Source organism: Vicia villosa, linkage group LG7, assembly GCF_029867415.1.
Source record: "Vicia villosa cultivar HV-30 ecotype Madison, WI linkage group LG7, Vvil1.0, whole genome shotgun sequence".
Taxonomy (NCBI): domain Eukaryota; kingdom Viridiplantae; phylum Streptophyta; class Magnoliopsida; order Fabales; family Fabaceae; genus Vicia; species Vicia villosa.
The window spans coordinates 123,655,781-123,683,348 of record NC_081186.1 but is presented as its reverse complement, the minus strand read 5'-3'; the positions used below and the strand labels follow the sequence as shown (position 1 = coordinate 123,683,348).

General features: G+C 34.1%; 2 protein-coding genes and 1 pseudogene across 2 annotated transcripts; all 3 read left to right on the top strand.

The window, feature by feature from the left end:
• Positions 1-8,791: 8,791 nt before the first annotated feature.
• On the top strand, positions 8,792-9,930 carry LOC131620132 (F-box/LRR-repeat protein At4g14096-like). The gene is made up of 2 exons (XM_058891149.1): positions 8,792-9,673; positions 9,769-9,930. The coding sequence occupies exons 1-2, from the start codon at positions 8,792-8,794 to the stop codon at positions 9,928-9,930; spliced, it is 1,044 nt and encodes a 347-aa protein (XP_058747132.1).
• Positions 9,931-10,069: 139 nt separating this feature from the next.
• On the top strand, positions 10,070-14,884 carry LOC131620131 (putative F-box/FBD/LRR-repeat protein At4g13965; annotated as a pseudogene).
• Positions 14,180-15,648, top strand: LOC131620130 (uncharacterized). The gene is made up of 2 exons (XM_058891148.1): positions 14,180-14,206; positions 14,755-15,648. Exons 1-2 carry the CDS (start codon positions 14,180-14,182, stop codon positions 15,646-15,648), a joined length of 921 nt encoding a protein of 306 aa, XP_058747131.1.
• Positions 15,649-27,568: the final 11,920 nt, after the last annotated feature.

Sequence of the window (27,568 nt, the reverse complement as noted above, 5' to 3'; positions counted from 1 at the left end):
AATTAATCTTATACACAAATTTAAAATATATATGTATTGTTAGTAAAATAGTGATATAAATGATTTTTTCATTTTTTTTAGTTTGAAAATTTTGTTCGATATTATAGATTAAATATTGTAAAAACAATATATTTATTGGTTTGTTTTTGAAGCTTTTACTATTAATTTTGTTTAAAATAATATATAAAAAAAATCATGTTTATAGATCTCCGTATGAACCGTGGGGATCCGTGGGGACCCGCGGGGATCCGCGGGGACGGGGATGGGGGACAAAAGCCCCCCGAAGCGGGGATATGAAGCGGGGATGGGGAATAAATTCAATGGCGGGGATTGTGATGGGATTGTATCCCCCCGTCCCCGCCCCGCCCCATTGACATCCCTAATTACGGACCAGGTAACTGACAAGGTAACATACCATGTAACAGACCAGGGATCGAAAAGTTAACCACCTTATCTTCAAATTATGCAGATGGATAAATGAATGTATGAAATGTATGAGGGACAACATTGGGGTACAACAGTAGGCCGAGATGGTAATGATCAAATCTATCCAATTACATATGCAGTGGTTGAAGCTGAGACCAAAGATTTATAAGAGTGGTTCATATATATATATATATATATATATATATATATATATATATATATATATATATATATATATATATATATATATATATATATATATATATATATATATATATACTTCTAGAATATTTAAGTGCATTCAATCAAAGAGCTTATGACTTTATTTCTGACCAACATAAGGTATATGAGTTTATTCATTATGTCTTATGTACTTTCTTGGTGTTATAATTTATGCTATTCATTATAAGTGAATTCAATTAGTGTTGTCTTATATTACATGTGCCACGGGTTGGTTCTGTTATCCAAGGCCTAAGTACCCATGTGGAGCAGAGACTTTGTGTTAAACATCTTTATGGTAATTGGAAGAAGAAGAAGTATTCAGGTTTAGAGCTAAAGAAGGGAATGTGTATTGCAACTAGAGAAAATACAATACGATTATGAGAAAGATGAATGGAGAAAATGAAATTGTTAAATGAAGGTGCATGGAAGGACATGATGGACACCCCTGCAAAATTCTCGACAAGATCACACTTCAAGACTTACACAAAATGTGATATTCAAGTTAACAACATGTGTGGGGCTTTTAACAGGGAAATATTAGAGCATAGAGACAATCATATTATCAACTTATTGGAGAGAATCAAACACAATATTACAGAGAGGATAACAAAACAAAAGGATTTATTACAGTGTTATGAAGGAAGTATCTGTCCTAGAATCCAAGTGCTTATTGAGAAGAACAAAAAACACGCACAAGGGTGGACTCCAACATGGCATGGTGATGATGATCTCTCAACATTTGGGGTGACCAAAGGGATTAAGACATACTGTGTAAATCTTAAAAATGAAACATGTAGCTGAAGAAAGTGGGATTTAACAGGAATCCCTTGCTGTCATGTAATTTCTTGCATTTGGAACATAAAAAAACTGAAAAATTATGTGTCACATTTTTATAGGTATTATATATTATGACTATATTATGATATTTGGATGTGATACATTATGATTCATCATTTGAGAAGATATATTTTAATATTTTGTTTCCCGCAAATGGACCACAATTATGGCCTACTATTGATCATGTGCCAATTTGCCCTCCGGTTATGAGAAGAGCAATTGGACGTCCAAAAAAGTTGAGAAACAAGACAACTGATGATCCAAAGAACCCGCATGTACTATCAAGGAAATTTGCAACAATAACTTGTAATAAATGAGGTCAAATGGGTCACAACAAGAGAACTTGTAAGGGTAAGAGAGTAACTGATAGAACAATACCAAAAGGAGGCCACACGATTAAGAAGGTAAAGACTACAAAGTCTACAACAAAGGCAAAGAAGGCAGAGGAAACTCAAGCTGAAATTGGACAGGGGTCTCAAGCACCTAAAGCAAGCAAAGATTAGATTTAGATGAAATTAGGAACCATTATGTATTTTTTGATTGTAACATATTCTGTTAGGAACCACTATGTCTGTAGTGATGCATTTAGCATTTCTGACATTTTTTTTATTGTAATATGGTATGTTAGGAAACACTTTGGTCAATCATGGATCACTATGTTTAAATGAATTTTATTATCAGGGAAAAGAACAAGTTATGTTAAATTACATTTGTTATGTTATATTACATAAAGTTATATTACAACAAGTGTTAAACTACATTTGTCATCTGGTATAAGCTGGTATAAGTTACAACTTAAAAAGTTGCCAAAATTACATCAAGTGGTATAAGCTATATTGTTATAAGCAGCAAGTGGTTAATATTAATGTCAACTGGTGCAAACTACATAGTTATAAGCTACATTGTTATAAGCTTAATAGTAATGTCAACTGGTATAAGCTGTAAACTTAAATATATGCCAAAATAAACAAATTGTTTCAACTGTCAAATCAATATAAAATCCATTCCAACATCAAGGGTCAAATTACATAACAAACCACTTGAACATATCTGTTACAACTAACCAACACTTGAGCCTAAACTGATATAACACTTACACTGAACAACACTTGGGCATAAACTAAACAACATTTGAACAACTACATACAAAAACACTTAACCTAAACAACACTTGAACACTTAAAGTAGTTGAACTTCATTTCATTATTATTGGAGAAAGTAATGCAATTAACACTAATATGGTTATCGACCAATTAAACTTCAACTATTTCTTCAATAATTTCATCTTCATCCTTATTTCTTCATCTTTCGTGATATCATCTTTATTGAAAAGAATGATAAAATGTTGTTCTAATTTTATTCCTCAGCTGTAGGCTGGTTTATATAGTAAAAATACAATAATCATAATTAATTATCTCCTTAATGGAGAATAAAGGAAAATAAAGGAGAATAAACAAAAATACTAAAATAAGGAAATAAAATATTTTCCAACACCCACCTCAAGTTGATGCATAGATATCTATCATGCCCAACTTGTCTATCAAATGCTTAAAGGTAGGTCTTGCCAAACTTTTGGTCAGGATATCTGCAATTTGCTGACTTGACGTTACAAAAGGGAGACATATGATTCCAGCATCTAACCTTTCCTTTATGAAGTGTCGATCAATCTTAATATGCTTGGTTCTATCATGTTAAATTGGGTTATGAACTATGCTAATGACAACTTTAGTGTCAGAGTATAATTTCAATAGAAGCTCAATTTTCATTTTAAGTTCTTCTAGGACTCTAAGGATCCATAATCCTTCACAAATACCTTAAGACATAGCTCTAAATTCGGCTTCTGCACTACTTCTTGCTACAACTCCTTGGTTCTTGCCCCTCCATGTCATAAGATTACCCCAAAGATAGGTACAATATCCAGAGGTTGATCTTCTATCTGTGATTGAACCTGCCCAATCAACATCGGTGAAGATAGACACATTTCTTTCACTTGTTTTCTTAAAATGTAAGCCTTTTCCAGGATTTCATTTTAGATATCTTAGTATCCTGTAGACTACCTTAAGATGTCCCTCATAAGGAGAATGCATAAATTGACTTACTACACAAACTGAGAAAGCAATACCAGGTCGGGTGTTTGACAAATAAATCAGTTTCCCAACCAATCTATGATATCTTCCAGTATCAACAAAAATATTACCTTTTCCCTAAAGTTTAGCATTAGGATCCATAGGGTTATCTATAGGACGACATCCACACATTCCTGTTTCTTTCAATAAATCTAGAATTTATTTTTACGGTGAAACCACAATACCATTCTTCGACCAAGCAACCTCCATAATAAGAAAATATCTCATGGATCCTAAGTCATTGATTTCAAAGTCTACTGCTAATATCTCTAGTTACTCTTGCCATTTCAACTATATCATCTCCAGTAAGGACAATATCTTCAACATAAACAATTAGGGAAAGAAATTTTCCATCATGGGAGAACTTTGTGAACGAGGTGTGGTCAGGCTGATCTTGAATGTACCCTTGTTTCTTCCTGGACAGAGTGAAGTTTTCAAACCAAGCTCTAGGGGTATGCTTTAATTCATATAAAGACTTATTTAGTTTGTATACATTTGATCCAAATTTGTTTTCAAAGCCAGGAGGAATGTCCATGTATACTTCTTCTTCTAGATCGCCATTAAGAAAGGCATTCTTAACATCTAACTGATGTAGGGGCCAATCCAAGTTATCAACAAGAGATAAAAGAATTTTGACAGTGTGAGTTTTATAACAGGAGCAAATGTCTTTGAGTAGTCTATACCATAGGTCTGAGTAAAACCTTTGGCCACCAAGTGTCTTCTTTCCATCTAGTAGTGTTGTAAAACTTCAAGTTTTGTTCTTTTCAAGAGCTTTCATCTCCTCAAGTACAACTTCCCTCAACTTTGGAATTTATAGAGCAACCTGTAGATTTTTTGGAATTTCCACACTAGACAATTTTGAGGTAAAGGCAGACAGAGATGAAGACAAATTTGAATATGATATAAAATTGGACATGGGGTGCTTAGTACAAGATCTAACAGGTTTTCTAATGGCAACATGATCATCTATATCAGGATACAAAATATGACTTTCAGAAATAAAGATGGACTCACCTTTCCTATTTTTAGGCAATTGATTATTCCTCCGTTCAGATTCCTGACAGTGTTGAGATGTGGACTCATCCATTCCTTTGTGGCGTTTTTTCACAAAAACCTTCCCTTTTCAAGTCCCATTTCCTAATTCAAATATGTTTTTTTTGAAGTGACTCAATATTTTATGGCATTTCAATTAGATCATCATTATCAGGATTCTCATTGTTTTCTACATGAGAAAATGTAAGCTCGAATTCACAAAGTTTCTTACTCATAACAGGTGTAGGATCAAGTAAAGAATCATGGCCATTTTCTATTGGTGCAGAAGTCTCATAAATTTGTGATACATGAAAAGATAAATTATTTAAAAAATCATGTCTTCGATTTGAAACAAGTCTTCCTTTATATCCCCCCTTGAAGATGAGTGTCATAAAAAAAGGTTTATTTTAACATCCATAGTGAAAAACATTTCTTGTTTTTGGATCAAAACATTTATATCTTTTTTGGGTTGGAGAGTATCTAACAAACACACATTTTATAACATGTGGTTCAAGTTTTCCAACATTTTTATGTTCATGAAAAAAGTTGTGCAACCAAATTTTTTTAATGTTAGATTAGTTAAAACACGAGTTCTAGGAAAACATTCTTTGAAGGTATTAATTGGAGTTTGAAAATTGAGAATTTTGGAGGGCATTTTGTTAATTAAATATGCAGCTGTTAAAACAGCTTCGCCCCACAAATAGTTTGGTACTTTATTTGAGAAAAATAGAGCTCTATCAACCTCCAATAAATGTCTATTTTTTCTTTCGGAAACTCCATTTTGTTGAGGAGTATTATGACATGGACTTTGATGTACAATCCCATTTTTAGAAAAAAAATCATCTAGGATAGTGTTAAAATATTTTTTGCCATTATCAATTCTAAAGACTTGGATATTTGTTTGAAATTGGTTTTGCACCTTTTTACAAAAAATCTTTACAGCCTGACAAACATCTGATTTCCCCTTTAACAAGTACACCCATCATACTTTTGTATGGTCATCTATAAATGTGATAAACCATTTTTTGAGATAGAGTGTACTTGTATGGTTAGGGCCCCAAACATCACTATGAATAATAGAAAATGGTTTTGATGGTTTATAAGGCTATATTGAAAATTGGAAACGATGATGCTTTGCAAACTCACATGCTTCACATAAACGAAGACAAGTTTTTAATATGGAATAACTTAGGAAACAAGTGTTTTGAGTAACGAAAACTAGGATGACTTAATCTTAAATGGCATACCATAATGTTGTCATCTTTATTATTCAAAATAGAAAAAGACTCAAAGCAGACACTTATTGTTTTTTAAGGTAGTTGTGATGCAGATCCAACGTCAAGGTAGTATAGTCCTCCTCTCTCCTTAATACTGCAATCATCTTCTCCGAGTTCAAATCCTGAAAGACATAGTGAGATAGGAAAAAATTAGTTTGACAGTTCATATCTTGGGCTAATTTACTGACAGAAATTAAATTACATGATAAGTTTGGAACATGAAGAACATTTTTAAGAATTAACACTGGAGACAACGCAACTGACCCTTTACCTACAATGGCTGAAAAAGAGCCATATGCAATTATTATTTTTAGATTACCTGCACATGGACTATATGAAGAGAACAAAGTAGATTCACCTGTCATGTGATCAGAGACACCTGAATCTACTATCCAAGTATGTCTGGGACTGACACTAAGCAATGCCAAAGTACTTTTTGTTGCTATAGAGCAAGAAAGAGTTGGAGAGTCGAGGAGTTTGTATAGTTTGTCTAATTGTTCCGTAGTGAGTGGAAGCTAAGTCAAAGAGATTTTCCGCCCTTGATCAGAATTACTAGCTTGAAATGAACGACCATCGTGGCCACCACCCGACTCAGGTGGTAGTTGTTCGCCATGGTTGGATCCGATGTAGGCATGTGCTAGGGAAGACCACCTGTTGTTCTGATTTTCCATAGGGGGCTAAATGGGTATGTGAAGCGGACTGGGTAAGAAAGCTGGTCAAACAAAAAACGGGTTTGCCCTCTAGGGCTTACACCAACAATCTTCCACTAGTATTAGCCTCTAAAACTTAAACCAACAATCTCCCACTAGTTGCGGAAAGCTTTACAACAATCGTAACCTAGTGCTCTTGATACCATATTGAAAAGAATGAAATTATAAAATGCTATTCTAATTTTATTCCTCAGTTCTTGGCTGTTTGTATAGTAGAAATATAATAATTATAATTAATTCTCTCCTTAATGGAGAATAAATGAAAATAATAAATTGAGGCAATAAAATATTTTCCAAGAATCTTTAACCCCTTGCTTCCCATCATTAAATTCTGCAGTGATGACAAAATCACTTCCTTTGTCCCTGGATTCATTTCCTCGTCCAACCAGACAAAGTTGCTACACTTTTTGTAACCTTGAAGCTACAGATATTAATGGAGAAGAAGGAAAATACATCAATTGAGCATTCGTGCATCAGCACTAGAATAAACATAAACGAAATAATACCTTGTACATCCCACAACCATAGAAACGACATCATGAGTTTGAATCAGTCCACGCTGTTATCAATGGATCCGATACCACAATGACAATTCGTTCCTCAATGAACGATTTCTGTAGCTAGCATTAGAAACATATTTTTGAGACATTTTAAATTTGTGGAAGGAGGAAAGTTATGAAGGAAACATTATGGAATTTTCAGAAGGAACGAGGGTGAAGACGAATGTAGAGTTCAAACATGGATGACATACGTGATTTATATTCCAATTAATCTTAATTTAAAATGTTTTTTAATAACTAAAAATAATTTTTAAAACTTAAAATTAAATTTTAAAAAAATCCAAAATATTTGACGCGGTTCACATGTCACGTCATTAATGAGGCCGTAGATGAAAGGAGACCATGAAAATCTTAAGATAAAGTTTAAGGACTTAAAAATTGTCTTTTTTTTTTGGTGTTAACCGACCGGTATCCGCGGGGGAAAGGGGCCCCACGTGACTAATCCGGACCCGGGCTCGGAGGCGACGGCACTGTGGCCCAGGGCGTTTTTGACTCCAACCGGAATCGAACCCGGGTACTAGCCGGTTCCGTCCCTTTTTGGAGAAAGCTCATTTGCCAACTGAGCCAACCCTTTGAGGGACTAACACTTAAAAAAATTTGAAAATGGAGTGACTAACACTTAAAAAAATTTGAAAATAAAATGAACAAATGTGCATTTAAGCTAAATATTTATCTTATGCAAATTGTTTCAATTTTATTTATTTATAAAAGCAATAGATCTCGAGAGGAATTTATATGTCTAATTGGAAGGGTTTATTCTAATCAATGAAAAAGTTCTCCTTGAAAAATACTAAACTATATAAGAGCAACAATGCTTTATTTATTTATTTATTTATTCATTTTGATGTCCAAATAAAATTAATTTTAGTTCTTTAAAGCATATTATGAAATTCCATTTATTTGGAAAGAATCAATTGTTTGCTATTTTAATTTAATTCAATTCAATATTATTTATTTATTTATTTTAATGTTATTATATATGCATCTATTTTTGGCTAGAAAAAGATGCCTCATTGAAATTTATGTTAAATGATTTGACATTAATTTTATTTGATCATATTTTATTAAAAATAACTTATAAATTGTGAGTTTTATAACAAGATATTTTTGTGTTTGTGACTTTTATACTTCAAAATTTTTAAATGTTTAAATACTATTGATTATGTTTATTCTTTTAATATTATCTATTTAATATTCAATGTGCCAAATTTGTTATTGTGTGTGAGATCTTCGAATAAAAGCAATGTTTGTTTCGTTTTCTATTTTGTTTAAATGATTTTTATTTTATATAATTATATATTAATTGTGTCACATTTGTCAAATATTTTATTTAATGCTAAAATTAAATTACTGTCCATTAATACATATCACAAAATTCATTATATTTTAATACGTTTGTTTACAATAAAAAGAAAAAAGCAAGAGAAACGGATGGGAATGTTTGAACGCTAATAACTGATGAAAAAGTTAATTTAAAAAAGTAAAGTACTGAAAATTTTAAATAAGGGACTCCTTGCCGCCATAACCAGGAAACATTGCAAAATCCCAAGCAGGGGCGATCATCATTCCCATTTTCTTAGAGTAACACAAAGAAGAGAGAAATGGATGAAAACCTAGAGTCTAAAGACAGATTAAGTGATTTACCCGATTGTATTCTCCTTCACATTCTCTCCTTTTTAGGCGCCAAACCCACGGTTCAAACTTGCATACTGTCCCCGAGATGGAACTCTCTCTGGAAGCGTCTTCCCACTCTTCGATTAAACTGCTTCAACTATAGGTATTACAATTTCACCGAATTTGTAACTCAGATTTTGTCTCTTCGAGATGACTCAACAACACTACACACTCTCACTTTTCACCGTCATGGTTTGGTTGAGCCTCACCTACTCAAAAGAGTCCTAAATTACGGCATTTCACATAATGTCCAGCAGTTAGAAATCAATGTCAAATGTGAGATTCAACACTTTCCTCCAAGCTTATTTTCGTGTCACACTTTGACATCTCTTAAACTTGTTCACCCTAACTTTTACTATATGAGAGCATTACTTCCTTATTCTCTGAATTTGCCATCACTAACTGAATTGCATCTGCATTCGTTCGCCTTTCCATTTGGCGATGATGGTTGTGCCGAGCCTTTTTCGGGATTACACAAGTTGAATACTTTGATTATTGATAAATGTGAAGTACAAAACCTCTGCATATTGAGTACCTCACTTGTCCGTTTAACTATAGTCACCCGTGATTATCCTCCCGATGATTGTTGTGAAATTGAGTTATGTACTCAAAATCTTTGTATGTTTACTTTTATTGGTTCTGCTTTTCACAAACTCTATGGGAGCAAAAACAATTTGTCTTCTATTAAACACATAGACATTGATCTTAGGTTGATGTCAGATTCTGCGGAGTATTCGTTGTTTCTACTCAACTTCCTGGTTGAGCTTGTTAGTGTTAAGTCAATGACGGTTTCTTCACAGACTCTTCAGGTATTTTATCGCATATTTACTTTTCTATTGTATTTATAAATTTTGTAAAAGATATGATTGTATTTAACTCATACAATATCACTTTGTTTGCTTAGGTTCTTTCTTTAGTTCCTGGCTTATTTAAGGTTGATCTCCCTTCCTTGTGTAACTTGAAGTCACTTAAAGTAAAAAAGAAACAATCTTCGTTCCTACCCGATTTAGTAGTGGAATTTTTGCTTCAAAACTCTCCCTCAACAAAGGTTGAAATCTTAGATTGATTAAGGTTAGACGTGCCTCCCTTCAAGGTTTTAAAGAGATATTTTTTGGTTTAGTAATTTTGTTTTTACATCCTTTGTTCTCTGGTTAAAATTACTTTCAGTGCATAAATTATAAAATTCTTAAAGTAACAAATTGTACATGTCTACTAATATAAAGTAACATGTTTTTATCCTTAACAACTTTGAGATAAACTTTAGTCCTTAGCATGTGTAAAAGCTCTAGCTCATTGAACATCGTGCATCTTGAATCACATGATAAGAAATTTGTGTACAAAATGAATCATATGTCATTAACTTTTTCCTGTATCATAATTGTACTTATGAGTCTTTTTCCTATGTCATTGACTTGTGCAGTAAAGGTATGCGGACCTGGTGAAATGATGATTGGTGTTCTACTTTTTGTTTTACTATTTCGTACCTCTTGTGTGGTTGATCTTGCATAAAGGACACAACTTTAAATTTCTTTTCAATGTAAAGACATAAACTACTCGAGTCATTGTGATATTTAATATTTTGTCAGAAATTTGAGCAGTTGAATGAAAGGCTTGTTTGTGTTGTTTGTTCATGTTGAACATTGAAAGAGACAATTCAAAGGGTTATAATTTTGTAATCTTAATTCATATTTTATGATTGACAATGAATGAGTTGTTCTCTCCCCGTGAAGTAATTCTTAATGGACGGAACTCCGTTATCAATTCTCTTTTGTTCTTATTTTTCAATTTCTGTTAATTTCTCGGCTGCATTATGATTTTTGTTTCTGTATATTATGCTCAATTATATCTGCATTTTCTGCACTTGTGCGTTAATGTTGTTGCGTGATTTTTCTAGTTTATGCAATTCTGTGTTGCTACGTGATTAAGTGCTCTTGGTTTACGACATAACTCGCAGTATTGGTTTAATGCGTTTCTGACTTACGTATTTTTGGTCAGTGCGCATTTCTCTATAATTGCTGTATTGTGTGCTGCAAGGGTATTGCTCTTACTACTTTTGTGTTTATTGCTTTATTTTTAGAAGTATCATATGATATGGTGTTAAGCTTATCCTTTTTATAAATCCTCTCAATTTCCTTTCTTGAAGAACTCTGAATTGTAAGAAGTATCATACTCTTAGCGGCTTTTAGAAGTAAGAAGACGCTACTTGAATTTGCTGAGTTTGATGAGAAACTTATGAATTTTGAAACCCTTAAAAACTCACGGTTGTCAATATGATTGGTTTCATTATAGTGAAGGAATCAATAATAAAAAAAAACAAGAACCATTATGGAATTATTCACATAACTGATAAGTGACAATAAATATCCTTTTTCATCTATATTATTTAATTTTTGTTTGGGTTTTTCTAAGCTATGAAACCTTGCATAAGATAAGAGACAATTAATACACCACTTTTTTAAATATAAATTACCATATTTATATTTACTGATGTTCATCCATTAATTGGGTAGGAGAGAGAAAATATAACAGATTATTTTTTAACAGAAAAATAATTAATATGATAATTTATATGGAAAGAAATGGTTTATTAATTGCCCTTATCCTATGCAATATTGCATAGGTTAGAAAAACCATTTTTGTTTTCTACTAGATAGTATTCTACAACCCTTATTTTGTGACGGCCAAAACCGTCACGGCAAAAAAAATGTCGTAAAACTTAAATTTTCTGATGTTATAAGTATCATGATGTGCTCTGTTAAATCAAGACATAAATAATAGGTTAAGTGATAACAAATATTTTAGAAGTAATGATATTCTACACCACTACGTATTTATATGATAAATAATATTTTTTAATAAAATAATAATATTTAGAAAAATATTTTTATTTATAAAATTATTTTTATAACAGTAATATAGATTTTGTCATTAACCAATTTTATAAATTGCTAATCAAAACGCAAAACCATTGTGTTATTGGCGATGATTCAATTGCTAATTTTTTTTTAAATTTTTTTATTAAATATTATTAAATGACCTAATATAATATATTTTATATATGAGAGAAGAAGAGTGTATACTCTAATACAAAAGAGATAACTTTCCAAGAGACTCTCGAGATAAATTAATTTTAATAAAAAATATTGAAAATTAGTACTAAATAAATAAGTCTCTCTTGCCGCCATAACAAAGAAACACCAAAAAATCCCATTAGACGGTGAAAAGCAGCGGCAGAAGGTATCTCTCAAGGTTGCGTTTTTTGAAATCCCATTCGACCATTCATCACAGGTATTCTCATTTCTTTAATAAATTTCATTTCGAAATAAATCATCAATTTGCCATATAACGCTTCCAAATTCTTGTTTATTTTGTTTCCCAGTTTCTGATACAAACACAATGAAGAGAAAAAGGATAAAAAACTAGACAGATTAAGTGATTTACCTGATTGTATTCTACTTCACATTCTCTCCTTTTTAGGCGCCAAACCCGCCGTTCAAACTTGCATACTATTCCGAGATGGAACTCTCTCTGGAAGCGTCTTCCCACTCTAAAATTAAGCTCCTATAACTTTAGGTATTTCAAGGATTTCACCAAATCTGTAACTCGGGTTTTGTTTTTTCGAGATGACTCAACAACACTACACACTCTCACTTTTCACCGTCATGGTTTGGTCCAGCCTCACCTACTCAAAAGAGTCATAAACTACGCTATTTCACATAATGTCCTGAAGGTAGACATCTATGTCACTTGTGAGATTCAACATTTTCCTCCGACCCTATTTTCATCTCACATTTTGACATCTCTTAAACTTGTTTACCCTGAATTTTATGGTAGGAGAGAATTATTTCCTTATTCTCTGAATTTGCCACCATTAACTGAATTGCATCTGCATTTCTTCACCTTTCCTGTTGGCGACGATGGCCGTATCGAGCCTTTTTCGGCATTACACAAATTGAATACTTTGATTATTGAAAATTGTCGAGTACAAAACCTCTGCATATCGAGTACCTCACTTGTCTGTATAACTATACTCACCGGCTATTATCCTTGCGATGATTGTGGTGAAATTAAGTTATGTACTCCAAATCTTTGTATATTTTCTTTTAATGGTTCTCCTTTTCACAAAATCTATGGGAGAAAAAGCAATTTGTCTTCTATTGAACACATAGACATTGATCTAAGCTTGATGTCAAATTCTGCGGAGTATTCGTTGTTTCTACTCAACTGTCTGGTTGAGATTGTTAATGTTAAGTCAATGATGGTTTCTTCATCGACTCTTCAGGTACTTTATGGCATATGTACTTTTCTATTGTATTTATAAATTTTGTAAAAGATTTCACTTGTTTTAAACTCATACTATTTCACCTTGTTTGCTTAGATTCTTTCTTTAGTTCTTGACTTATTCAAGGTTCATCTCCCCTCCTTGTGTAACTTGAAGTTGCTTAAAGTAAAAAAGAAACAGTATTAATCAAACCTACCTGATTTACTAGTGGAATTTTTGCTCCAAAACTCTCCTTCAACAAAGGTTGACATCATACATTGATTAAGGTTAGACGTGCCTGCATTCAACTTTTTGAAGAGAATTTTTTTGGTTTAGTAATTTCGTTTTTGCATCCATCATTCTCTTGTTATAATTACTTGCAGTGCATAAATTATAAAATTCTTACTTAAAGTAACAAATTGTAGATACGTAACATGATTTTATCTAGCCATAACTTAAGTGGATGCTATATAAAAAAGATTGGATTACTTCTTGAATTGAATGAAAGTTATTGGCCATTTGAATTTTATTTTGAAGTCAATATAGGAGCCTAACAATGGAAGAAATAATTAAATCTTAGGCTCCGTTCATGGTGGGTTTTGTTTTATGTGTGCTTATAGCTAGTAGATGCTTTACAACATTGAGATAAACTTTAGCCCTTAACATGTGTAAAAGCTTCTAGCTCATTGAACACTGTGAATCTTGAATCCCATGATAAGAAATTTATGTACAAAATGAATCATATGTGATTAACTTTTTCCTATATCATAATTGTACTTACGAAAATTTTTTGTTCATTTTGACTTGTATGGTGAAAGGTATACGGGCTGGTGAAATGATGATTGGTGTTCGACTTTTTTCTCCCTGGATTCCATCTGTGCTTGTTGATAGATCTTTAAACTAATAGATAACTTTTTTGTTTTACTTTAAAAGACACAACTGTAAATTTCTTTTCAATGTAAAGACATAAATGCTTAATAGTTTTGAAATTGGATGCTATCATCATTAGTTCCAAAGTAAAATTTATGAAGCTTTAAATTCAATATGGTCGACAATGAATGTGTTGCTCTCTCCCCGTGAAGTAAGTCTTAATGAACTGAACTCCATAATCAATTCTCTTGCGATCTAATTTTTCAATTTCTCTGCGGCATTTTGATTTCTGTTTCTGCATATTCTGTTTAATTTATATCTGCACTTGTGCGTTAATGTTGTTACGTGATTTTTCTAGTTTATGCAATTCTGTGCTGCTGCGTGATTAAATGCTTCTGGTTTACTACATAACTCGCAGTATTGGTTTGATGCGTTTCTGACTTATGTATTTTTGGTCTGTGCGCGGTGCGCCTTTCCTTATGATTGCATTCTACATAACGCATTTCCAGTTGTGTATGAATCTGTTTCGTTCGATGTGTGTAATATTTATGGTTTGTATGAGTATGTGTAATTACATTTCCACACGGTTACAATTGTATTTTTTTGGTGGTAAGTCTTCAATACAATGGGGTAGCTTTTTCCTCATTTGTTCACTCTAAATTGATTATTTGATCATATTACAAAAACTGTAACTTTGATTTAGCTTCGTTGGGGAACAAGCTTCCAATTGATTTTTTTACTAACAATTTTATTTTTCAGGTTGGGCACGGTTTTTATACATCATTTTGGCATGGTAATTGGTTGAACGGAGGAATTTTAAAGAACCTCTTCCTGGGTCTTTTTAATGTTTCTCTTTTGCAAAACGCTTCAATAGGTGCTATGGGAGGATGGAGAGAAGGGAGGTGGATTTGGGGGGACTTCAGTATTCCGGCAGCCGCTCCGCTACAAATTAGTGATGATGTCAACCGCCTTTGTTTGATGCTGGATGGTGCACCGGTTTTGCGGCCGGACAGCCCCGACACGGCTAGGTGGCAGCATGGTGTGGATGGCATCTTTGCCGTCTCTTCTTGTTATAATTGGTTGAATTTGCAGCATATTCCTCCTGGCCCGGATGATCGCTTCCATTCGGCTTTTAGCGCTATATGGAAGGTGGAGGCGCCCGCAAAAGTGAAGGCGTTTGGTTGGAGGTGCTTTCTCAATAAGCTCCCGACGAAAGACTCTCTTCTTCGCAAAGGTATTCTCAATTCTTCCTCGAATTTAGAATGTGCTTTTTGTGGTGATTGTCATGAATCGTTATTACACTCCTTCTTATCTTGTCGGAATTCAGTTATTGTTTGGAGGGAGATGTCCGATTGGGTAGGAATGAACTATCAAAGTTTTACGAATTTTAAGGAGGGGTTTTGTCATTGGAGTTCATTTTGCCGGAAAAAGAAAGTCAAAAAGGGAAAGGAGGGAATCTTTTGGTTGGCTATTATTTGGAGTTTGTGGCTTCGAAGGAATGATATAGTCTTCAACAATGCTTCTTGGAACTCGAGGGATGTGGTTTGGAGTGTTAAGGCCTTAATGTGGAGGTGGTCTTTCATAGGGAAAATTACTCATTCCTATTGTAATTTCTATGAGTTTAGCAATAACCCATTGTTTTACTTATCTTAAAGTTGCAATCGGTTTGTAATTTTCTTTGGTTTTGGTCTTGTACTTGTTGAACCAGTTGGTGGTTGATTTTTAATATTAGTCTCTTGCTTTCAAAAAAAATATTTTAAGAAGCAATTTTTAGTTTGCAGATGTAAAACTGAGATATATTGTTTGAAATTTTGAATTGATAAGAGTAAACCTTACATATGTATGTTGTTGTAGTGAATCTAATAGCGTGAGACTAAAGCACAAAGTAGCGAGTGTCGAGAAGCGGATAGCGTGTGTTGTAAGGGTCTTGAGCTTACTGCTTTCGTATTTACTGCTTTGTTTTAAGAAGTCGATTAGGAATGTTGTGCGCTACAAGGGTATTACTCTTACTAATTTTGTGTTTATTACTTTGTTTTTAGAAGTATCATATGATATGGTGTTAAGCTTATCCTTTTTTGTAAATCCTCTCAATTTTCTTCCTTGAAGAACTCTGAATTCTGGCTTTTAAAAGTAAGAAGACACTACTAGAATTCACTGAGTTTGATGAGAAACTTATGAATTTTGAAACCCTTAAGTGAAATCCAACTCCTTAAAAACTCACTGTTGTCACAACCAATTTTGCGAGTGGAACAACACTCGCGTTGCAAAAATTAGGGAACTCAACTATTGTATGCTACAAAATCAAAGGTTTAATTAGGGTTCATTGATGGAACCCTAATTCGACATGCTTCCACCAAACACAATTCCATGGCTTGGGATCGTTGCAACACCATGGTCATGGAACGAATCATGAATTCCATCAGCCCTGACATTGCTAACATCATTCTTTAGATGGAAACTGCATAAGAAATTTGGGAAGAACTCAAAGAGCGCTATCACCAAGGAGATATCTTCTGGAACTCAAAATTTCAAGAGGAAATATATTCTCTTCGACAAGGTGACAAAAACATCGCTCAATACTTCACTATGCTCAAGAAAATATGACAGAAGCTTGACAACTTTTGTCCTCTACCTACTTGTATATGTGTCATCCTCTGCTCAAGTTCGACACTTTCCAAAATCAAATGCTACAAAGACAATGATTAGGTCATCTGATTCTTAAAAGGGTTCAATGAACAATACGCCCCAGTTCGGTCCCAAATAACGTTGATGCAGCCTCTTCCCCTATTAATAAAGTCTTCTCCATATTAATCCAACCGAAACTGCAATATACTCTTCCTATTGAAAATGACAAACTCGTGGCTCAATTCAACAAATCTGCTTCCAAACATCAGTCTCAAGAGAATACTTCCAAAACCTACAGCTCATGTCGTGGTAAAGGCTTCAAAATTTTCTCATACTGCAACAAATCGAGTCATGTGATCAAAGTGTATTTTAAGAAGCACGACCTCCCTCCACACGTGAAGAAGATGTACCTTACTTAAGCCTCTAATGATTCTCTAAATCTTAGTGCAGATGGAGCCTCTGCTTCAACATCTTCAGAGACAGTTGTTGCCACCTTTACCGCAGACCAACAAAAATCTCTTATGGCTATGTGTAATACGGTGGGAGAACTGACGTTTAAAATGTGCGGATAGCAAGAGTCGCTGCCGACTTTTATTTTATCCAATTTGGAAAGGTAAAAAGAACATGGAAGACCTTTAAAAGATTTGAGTTCGGGGGGGGGGGGTAGGTTATATAAAGGGAAGGTACAATCACCTTTTATATCCATGGGCTCTTAATTGCTTAGCTCACTTTTGTTTTGTTTGAAAATCAAGAGTGTCGTGTGTGTTTGAAAAGAAGGTGCCAATAGTAGGAAAAGCTTCGTAATTATCCTTGTGTCAGTCCTCAAGAATATTTACGAAATGTTTATGAAGTTTTGTTTGATTTGAAGTGGTGGTGTGAAAATCATTTTGTTTTTGTTTTGAGCAAGCAATTAAGAGTAACCTACCCTAATCACTTGGGTCTTTCTTGTTCTTTTTCTTTCGTTTAAGAGAAAGGGACTATCCATACCAATTGTTTGGGTAGGTAGTCCTTCCATTAGATTTAAGCGGGTCATCGAAGGGCCATCGCATGGTCATTGAAAGCAACTCGTAGAGGTACCTTTAGCAAATTTGAAGGGACGATCATCACTTTTCGTAGGCAACAATCGAGGGACGAGATCATATATTCGTAGGCAACATCGAGGGTCATCGAGGGACTATGATCTTTGTGATGATTTTGAATCGAGAGACTTTTTTCTAATGATACCCTTACGTTCGAGGGACGTGACCATTTTATTCGTAAGGCAACCAAGAGGGTGTTTACGAACAACCGCTAGTCCTCCAAATTATCAAATATAGTTTGGTTACTCGCAGGATCAACTAGATTGATCCTATGACATGTGTTGAAAAATTGCCTTTTATGATAGTTGAATTCATACTTTAGGGTTTTGCTTCTAAGGGAAATATCCTAATCTATGACTTGATGTAAAAAACAATGTAAAATACAATGCAACGAAAGAAATTGCAGAAAGTAATTCGAAATGACTGGGCTGTAAACGTAAATGATTCGATAGGGAGGTGAAATTGGGGCGTCGAAGCCCTGTCTTCAGGATATTATTGGCCATGATCCTTTCGATCAAGGTCGTTAGGTTATTCTCTGCCACCATGTTATCTTGCCTAACTCTGTGGATCATTTCGTCTGCATCTTGTTCCCTATTAACCATGACTACTCTCTTAGGCTGTTCTTCAGGGACTTGCTGCTGAACTCTTTGTTGTTCTACCCCTGCCCCCATGTCTCTTTCGATAACGTTTTGCCTGGGTGGCTGTACCTGGTTAATAGTTGGTTCCTATTGGGTTTCGACACGATTTCGCCTACCATGGCCTGTCGATTGAGGGGCCACAAAAAATCTGCTATACGCGCCATTTGCGCTGATAATTGTCGATATGACGCAATATTGTCCTAATTAGTCCTATTGATATTTTGGATTAAAGGAGAAAAGATTGTGTTCATTTCTCGAGCAAGTACTCCAACCATGTCATGGTTGCTTGCATCCATCTGTTGCCTAAACGCTGCCTGATGGTTAGTAGTCAATGTAGGCAATTTGTTCGACGACCCATGGTTTTGTGCACTTCGACCAACCGAACCTGCATTCTGAATTGGTGAAAAAGTGGCCATGGCAGGTTGCGTGTAAGTAGTTGTTTCGTTATGTAATCCTGCCGTATAAGTGGATGGCATTCCACACAGTTGTTCCCTCGAGGGTCTAAAACTCTCGAAACCTGGTGGCCTAGGGGTTGATGGTTGCACTTGATTTCCAAGATTTGTCGGAAAAAGGACCGCCTGAGTGTTTTGTGGGTTTTCTGTTGTACTCACAAAAGGAGGTGCTGTGGTCGAACTAATTTTGGGTATTGTCCCTGTGGACATTGGTATAGAGGTATTTGTAGCCATGGATCCCGTAGATGTGGGTATGGCTTGGGATCCAGACATAGAAGTCGAAGCATTGGTAGAACTTGCAACAACAGTGCCTGATCCTTGTGGAGGATTTTGTCCTCCTTGATCATTGGTTGAATTGACCATTTTTCTATTATATTTTCGTTTAGGAATTGGTTGTAAACTGTTTGTAGATTTACCACTCCTAAGGTTCATACAGGGTTTTGATATATTCTAAACCTATGAGACACTTCTATAAATACTTAAATGATAACTTTTGACACGGTCCCACTGGGCGTGCTAATTTGATTACGGTGATTTCCGGTAAACAACCACTAGTCCTCCAAATTATAAAATATACTTAGGTTACTCGCAGGATCGACTAGATTGATCCTAGGACATGTGTCGAAAAATTGCCTTGTATGATAGTTGAATTCATACTTCTGAGTTTTGCTTCTAGGGAAAATATCCTAATCTTTGACTTGATGTAAAAAACAATGTAAAATACAATGCAACGAAAGAAACTGCAGAAAGTAATTCGAAATGACTGGGTTGTAAACGTAAATGATTCGACAGGAAACATAAAGGTATTTAAATGACTTTGTGTTTATAAAACAAAAGATAAATATTGAAAATACAACGGTGCTACACGTACATTTCTTAGCGAAAAATATTTCTCTTACGCTTGATACTTGAGTGATTTGTGAGTAATTTGTACAAAATGAACACCCCTAGATCCTACCACTAAGACCCTTATTTATACTAATTTCGACCCTAACGGTCTTACTCTAATGAGATGCCACGTTACTTGTCTACATGCGCTTCGAATCCCTGGAGTTCCACGTGTCTATCTTAATTCAAACTAAACACCTTGAATTTCAAATATTCCCGCTCGAAAATGCTTTGACGCGAAACAACGTGTTTTCGCAAATGATGTCAAAATATCCTAAGTCTTTTAATCTTTTGACATCGAAGACAACTCATTCACCCCTTGCTTCGACTTAGCAACTAATTTTGACATATAGTAAATCTATGAATGGCCCTTAAAAGCCATTCTTCCTTCGAAGATAAATGACTTCGAAGAAAACATCATGTCGAAATCTCCAGCTAACAGAGGGGAGTACCCTAGAGGTGAGTGAGTGCAAGTGTGTTGGATTCGAATATTTTATCTTGAAATTAGTGAGCTAAGTCCAATTGATTAGTCTTGCCATACAATCCTCTGCATACATCTAACAGTTATAAGGTGCGTAAAGTAAAAAACAAAAAAGAAAGTCCTACGCTATTACAAGGCTTCGGGATGGGGGTTACATATCCAAAAACGGAGAATGCGGAAAAGTAAAAGTGCGAGGAAATAAATCTATGCTATTACAAAAATACCCTTGCGACCTATACATCGATTTCTAGAATTTAAATGTAAATGAAATAGTTTAAACAAAATATACAAACAAACATACGACAATCATTGAGGAGAAGACGGGGAGAAGAAGTTAGGGTTAAGAATCGAGCGTTAAAGAAATTAGGGTTAAAAGGTAGAAACCTAACTAATTATTTAATTAACCTAAACTTAAAAGTCTAAATTAAATTAAATTAATTAATCCCTAATTCCAAACTAATTAATCAATTATGGGTTAAAACCCAATTAATTAAATCGGCTAAAAAACCTAATCCTAATTAAATTATATATTTTTTTATGGTAAAAATCACTAAATTAATTATGTTAAAATGAATTTGTTAACTAAGTCTAAAAAATAAGAAGGACTAATCCTAGCTTAATGGGTAAATTGTTGTTAGTGGTTATTTTTTATTTTATATTCAATTATATGTTAATACGTTAGTTGTTAGTAAAGTGGATCGAACCCAGGCTTGGAAAGTCATTGGTCTTCATGCTCCACCATCTGAACCACGTGCTTGAGTTGTTATTAGAATGAGAACGATCGTTAAGTATTAAATAAAAAACTGACTAACACATAAAACAAGAACAAGTCAAACCGGTCCCACGCTTCCACTGATTGGCCAATTGGATGATGAGAGAAGGAGGAATTCGTTGACCATCCAATAGGAAGGAAACACACACGCAGTCCATTTGTCCAAGGCACTATTCATCACCTCCTTCCTTTGGACCTGCAGATTTTTCTATGGGATTTGCTGCAGATTCAGTTGCGATTTCTCTTAGCAAAAATCTGAAAAACATGAAAGCTCAAAATAACACGTTAGCTAAAGACCAAGAGTGCCCATATCTACTAATTTTGATGCTACAAATTCAATGGTGAGGTTTATAGGTCCTGGAATGGCCCGGATTGATGAACACGAAAGCTTCCATTCATGGTGCCCTAATAATGGCAACTCACGGTTTAGGCGCCCAAGCTTCGTTTTAATGATTCAATCTCGCCCCAATAGGCGTCCTTAACTCAACCAAACAATCAAAACGCATTAAAACACAAGAGTGCATGGAAAACGAAAATCAAGAATATGTAATGGATATGTTGAACATGGAATACGAATTAGGGATGCTTTCACATGCTACCAATCATGCATACTTACTCTAACTCACTTGAAAAGTGGAATGGAAGAGCTATTTGGCTTTGAGGACGCTTGAAACAAATATACAATTTTTTCTCTTTCTTTGAACTTTTGATTTTTGGAACCCTAGCCTTTCTCTCCAATTTTCGCCCCCCTTGAGGTCTGATGATGTTGTGAATATATAGTGGGATGAATTAGGGTTAATAGAATGGGAAATGAATCATTCTCTTGATTGGAAAAAATTTGATTTGATTCTTGAACTAAAACTTTCTTTTTTAGTCCAATTTTATTTCCATGCTTTCTTTCACGTTTTTCTCTCTTTGTTTTAGCCCTTGGATTGATTTAGAAGTTGATCATGACTTGGTGAATCAAATATATAATCTTTTAATATTTAATCATGATTTAATTTGATTTATTTTAAATTTAAATGAATAAATCCAAAGATAAATGAAATAAAATCATGAAATAAATAAAAATTGTTTTATGGTCCTCTTATAACCTTGTATCCACGTGGGAAGTTCAAAATTCTAGGCCCATTACTTAAAAATTCAAAATTTACCAATTAGGGTTTTGTGCATTTCTTGAATTTTGACCAACTTGTGAAATTCACAACTCTTTCAATTTTTATCACATGGAGGTGATCTAATACTTTTTGGAAATACCAAGATGTCCTCTACAACCCACTTTAGAACTTTTTTTGCATTTGAAGATTTTATTTTGGTGATATTAGCTTTGACAAAAAATGGCTTTTTGTGAACTTCTAGAAGGACATGTAATGTTTTGGCCCATATCTCTCAAATGAAACATTTCTTAGTCTTGAGCCCAACATCAAAGTTGTGGAGAATTACATTTCCTTGAGAATGAGTTTTTGTTGGAAATTTTTTGATAAAGTACGTGAAAGTTATGGCTGGTCAAAGTTTAATTGACTTTTAGTTTAAAAACCCTAATTTGGAAACTTTCAGTTTTGATGATCTTGGAGCTTTTCTTGATGAATCATGATCAATCCTTGATCAAATGATGAATGTGACCTCATATTATTGATGTTGACCAAAAATCCTAATTTTTGACTGTATTTTAACCATAGTTGACTTTTAGGTCAAACTAGTCAACTATTGATCAATTGAGCAGTTGACTGGGCAATCTGGTGAATCAAAGCTTGGAAGTTGATATGAGAATACTTTGAGAAATATGGGATACCATGAAGTCCTCCTAAATTCTCATATGTCCCATTTCCTTGAAGAACAACAAAACCTTAATTTAGAGGTTTATTTAGGAGAAGATAGGCATGCTTGCTTCTTGTGCCACTCTAGACAGTTGGAGAAGTGTTGAAATATAGTGGGAAAATTTTGGGGTATGACACTATACTTCAACAACATACTGATTCCACTCCAAATGCTATCCATCAGCTGCACATCAAAAACCCTCCCACTTCAGGCACTTCTAATGCATCCCTTAGCTCTATTGACATTGCCTAGATTATGGATATTAGGGCTACTAATCATGTCTCCCACCTCAGTTATGTTTTCACACACCTAATAGAGATTAATCCTATAACCATCAAGCTCCCCAATAGAGCCACCACTAAAACTCGCCAATCTGGCACCGTGTATTGAAACAATGATTTTTATCTTAAAAATGTCTTTTACATTCCTGAAATACATACTAATCTTATCTATATACCTAGATTAGCCTCTGCCCTCAATTGTACCATTCATTTCAACTCTTCTGATTGCTTAATACAGGAAATTCATACCTTGAAGATGATTGGTACAACTGAGTTATCCCATGGCTTATACATTCTCACTTACCCCACTATTCCCACAAACCACCACCTTAATCACCCAATAAATGACAACAAGATTCAATTTAATACTTGTAATAACATTGTGAATCCTTGAGACTTATGGCATAATCGCCTTGGTCACCCTTATGACATTTTGTCCCATATTAATAAAGTTTTTCCTCTACACATTAATTCTAAATCTGCTACTGTCTATGATACTTTTTTTTGGCTAAACAGAAAAGGCATCCTTTGTATAATAACATTAATACATCTTAATCCTATTTTGATCTTGTCCACATGGATATTTGGGGTCCTATTTCGACCCCCTCCCATTTTAGTTATAAATATTTTCTTACCATAGTGGACGATCACAAGAGATTCTGCTGGATTTATTTAATGAAATTCAAATCTGAAGCTTCCCATTAATTGAATGTTTTCTACCTTTTGTCAAAACTCAATTTCAAAAAACTACCAGGACAATAAAGTATGACAATGGCCCAGAATTTCTCATTAAAACCTTTTATCAATCAAATGAGATCATTCATCAAATCTCTTTTCCTGATACCCCTCAACAAAACGGAATTGCAGAGCGTAAGCACCAACATCTTCTCAATGTCACACGTGCTTTACTCCTACAATATCATCTACCTAAAACTTTTTGGGCTCATGCCTTTTTCCATGCTATATATCTCATTAACAGATTACCTTCCAAGCTTTTAAACTTCTCTACTCCCTTTCAAAAACTTTACAACACTAACCTTGTCTATTCCACTATTAAAGTCTTTTGATGCTTAGCCTTCACCTCTACCCCTAGACATAATAAATCGAAACATGATCCCAGGTCTTGCAAATGTTTACATATAGGTTTCAAACCAGGAGTCAAGGGTCATATCCTATTTTATCTCCAATCGAAACAAATCTTTGTTTCTAAGGACACCATTTTCTTTGAAACACGATTTCCCTACTTTCCACTCAACAAACCACTTCTCCTAAACCCACTCCTAGCACTAACCTTGACTTCACCTTTAATTATCGTTCCCCATATCCCTCATCTCCTCATATCACTATTGAACCTGCAACCTCTTCCCCCACACATCTGACACACACCTCTCTAGAGAAATTAAAGGAGTCTGATTTTGTTCCATCTATCCATATTCTATTTACTCCATTATAGTGCAAATATATATGACATCGTGATGATTAAATTGTTAATTAAACGCAAAACCATTGTGTGTTATCGGTGTGATGATTCAATTGCTAATTCTTTTATAAAAAATTATTAAATCTTATTAAACTACTGAATATAATATATTTTACTTTTGTAATTGTTATTTTGTCAAATACCTTCTTTGACAAGTGATTTCCATAATTCTTATTTAAAATAATCATATTTTGCAACTTAAATTTTAAAATAACTATCTTTCTCAACAGTTATAGTATATACTGAACTACTCATATTTTAGACAAAAAAACTCAACAAAGAGTATACGTTAGACTAATTAGCGCGTACTTTCAAAATTGTATTTTAGCATCAGACCAATTGACGCATGCATATAACAAATAAAATAACAATGAATACACATTGGCGTCAAACTAATTGATTCATGCGTATAATAAATATAGATAAATATAGATAAACGTTAATGAAACTGACACATGCATATAGACTCATACGTAGACACCAATTAATCTAACACATGCTTTTTATTATAAAAAAATATTTGAAACATAGATAGTTTAATATAAAATTTGAAAATTACTACTTAAATAAATAAGTCCCTCTTGCCGCCAACCAACACAAAGAAACATTGGAAAATCCCATTAACACTCTTGGACAGTGAAAAGTGTAACACCCCGATATCCGCTGCACGCATCAACCGTGTCGGCCAACCGAGCATGTTACCGGCTTAATCAATAATCCCCTTAGGTCCGCTTGTCGGCTGCCCAGGAAATATTGTTTTTGCCTCCCGCAGGAATCGAACCATGTACCTAGGGGTTAAGTACATATTCATAGCAATTCCTGCTACCAATTGACCATATAGCTCAAGTGGTAGCAGGAATTGCTATGAATATGTTCTTTGTTAGAACAAGATTTGTTCTGATCAATTATCTTAGTTTTGATGATAACAATAATATGAATTTTGCTTAAGATAATATGGTACTCTAATCCATTGCAATTTCCTTTTCAGGAAATATATAAAGAGTACGCATAATTCAGCGCTCAGAAGCTTTGTCTCAAGGGTTCAGCATGCAACATCAGAACATGGTCTGGCAAGACATCAGAAGATGGTCGAAGCAGAATCAGAACATGGGTTAAAACCCAATTAATTAAATCGGCTAAAAAACCTAATCCTAATTAAATTATATATTTTTTTATGGTAAAAATCACTAAATTAATTATGTTAAAATGAATTTGTTAACTAAGTCTAAAAAATAAGAAGGACTAATCCTAGCTTAATGGGTAAATTGTTGTTAGTGGTTATTTTTTATTTTATATTCAATTATATGTTAATACGTTAGTTGTTAGTAAAGTGGATCGAACCCAGGCTTGGAAAGTCATTGGTCTTCATGCTCCACCATCTGAACCACGTGCTTGAGTTGTTATTAGAATGAGAACGATCGTTAAGTATTAAATAAAAAACTGACTAACACATAAAACAAGAACAAGTCAAACCGGTCCCACGCTTCCACTGATTGGCCAATTGGATGATGAGAGAAGGAGGAATTCGTTGACCATCCAATAGGAAGGAAACACACACGCAGTCCATTTGTCCAAGGCACTATTCATCACCTCCTTCCTTTGGACCTGCAGATTTTTCTATGGGATTTGCTGCAGATTCAGTTGCGATTTCTCTTAGCAAAAATCTGAAAAACATGAAAGCTCAAAATAACACGTTAGCTAAAGACCAAGAGTGCCCATATCTACTAATTTTGATGCTACAAATTCAATGGTGAGGTTTATAGGTCCTGGAATGGCCCGGATTGATGAACACGAAAGCTTCCATTCATGGTGCCCTAATAATGGCAACTCACGGTTTAGGCGCCCAAGCTTCGTTTTAATGATTCAATCTCGCCCCAATAGGCGTCCTTAACTCAACCAAACAATCAAAACGCATTAAAACACAAGAGTGCATGGAAAACGAAAATCAAGAATATGTAATGGATATGTTGAACATGGAATACGAATTAGGGATGCTTTCACATGCTACCAATCATGCATACTTACTCTAACTCACTTGAAAAGTGGAATGGAAGAGCTATTTGGCTTTGAGGACGCTTGAAACAAATATACAATTTTTTCTCTTTCTTTGAACTTTTGATTTTTGGAACCCTAGCCTTTCTCTCCAATTTTCGCCCCCCTTGAGGTCTGATGATGTTGTGAATATATAGTGGGATGAATTAGGGTTAATAGAATGGGAAATGAATCATTCTCTTGATTGGAAAAAATTTGATTTGATTCTTGAACTAAAACTTTCTTTTTTAGTCCAATTTTATTTCCATGCTTTCTTTCACGTTTTTCTCTCTTTGTTTTAGCCCTTGGATTGATTTAGAAGTTGATCATGACTTGGTGAATCAAATATATAATCTTTTAATATTTAATCATGATTTAATTTGATTTATTTTAAATTTAAATGAATAAATCCAAAGATAAATGAAATAAAATCATGAAATAAATAAAAATTGTTTTATGGTCCTCTTATAACCTTGTATCCACGTGGGAAGTTCAAAATTCTAGGCCCATTACTTAAAAATTCAAAATTTACCAATTAGGGTTTTGTGCATTTCTTGAATTTTGACCAACTTGTGAAATTCACAACTCTTTCAATTTTTATCACATGGAGGTGATCTAATACTTTTTGGAAATACCAAGATGTCCTCTACAACCCACTTTAGAACTTTTTTTGCATTTGAAGATTTTATTTTGGTGATATTAGCTTTGACAAAAAATGGCTTTTTGTGAACTTCTAGAAGGACATGTAATGTTTTGGCCCATATCTCTCAAATGAAACATTTCTTAGTCTTGAGCCCAACATCAAAGTTGTGGAGAATTACATTTCCTTGAGAATGAGTTTTTGTTGGAAATTTTTTGATAAAGTACGTGAAAGTTATGGCTGGTCAAAGTTTAATTGACTTTTAGTTTAAAAACCCTAATTTGGAAACTTTCAGTTTTGATGATCTTGGAGCTTTTCTTGATGAATCATGATCAATCCTTGATCAAATGATGAATGTGACCTCATATTATTGATGTTGACCAAAAAT

Excerpts from the sequence above, each read along its gene's own strand:
- LOC131620132 (XM_058891149.1), top strand. The coding sequence starts at position 8,792 with ATGGATGAAAACCTAGAGTCTAAAGACAGATTAAGTGATTTACCCGAT. Across the intron at positions 9,674-9,768 it reads TTTCTTCACAGACTCTTCAG|GTTCTTTCTTTAGTTCCTGG; the intron begins GTATTTTATCGC and ends TTGTTTGCTTAG.
- LOC131620130 (XM_058891148.1), top strand. The coding sequence starts at position 14,180 with ATGAATGTGTTGCTCTCTCCCCGTGAA. Across the intron at positions 14,207-14,754 it reads TGTTGCTCTCTCCCCGTGAA|GTTGGGCACGGTTTTTATAC; the intron begins GTAAGTCTTAAT and ends TTTATTTTTCAG.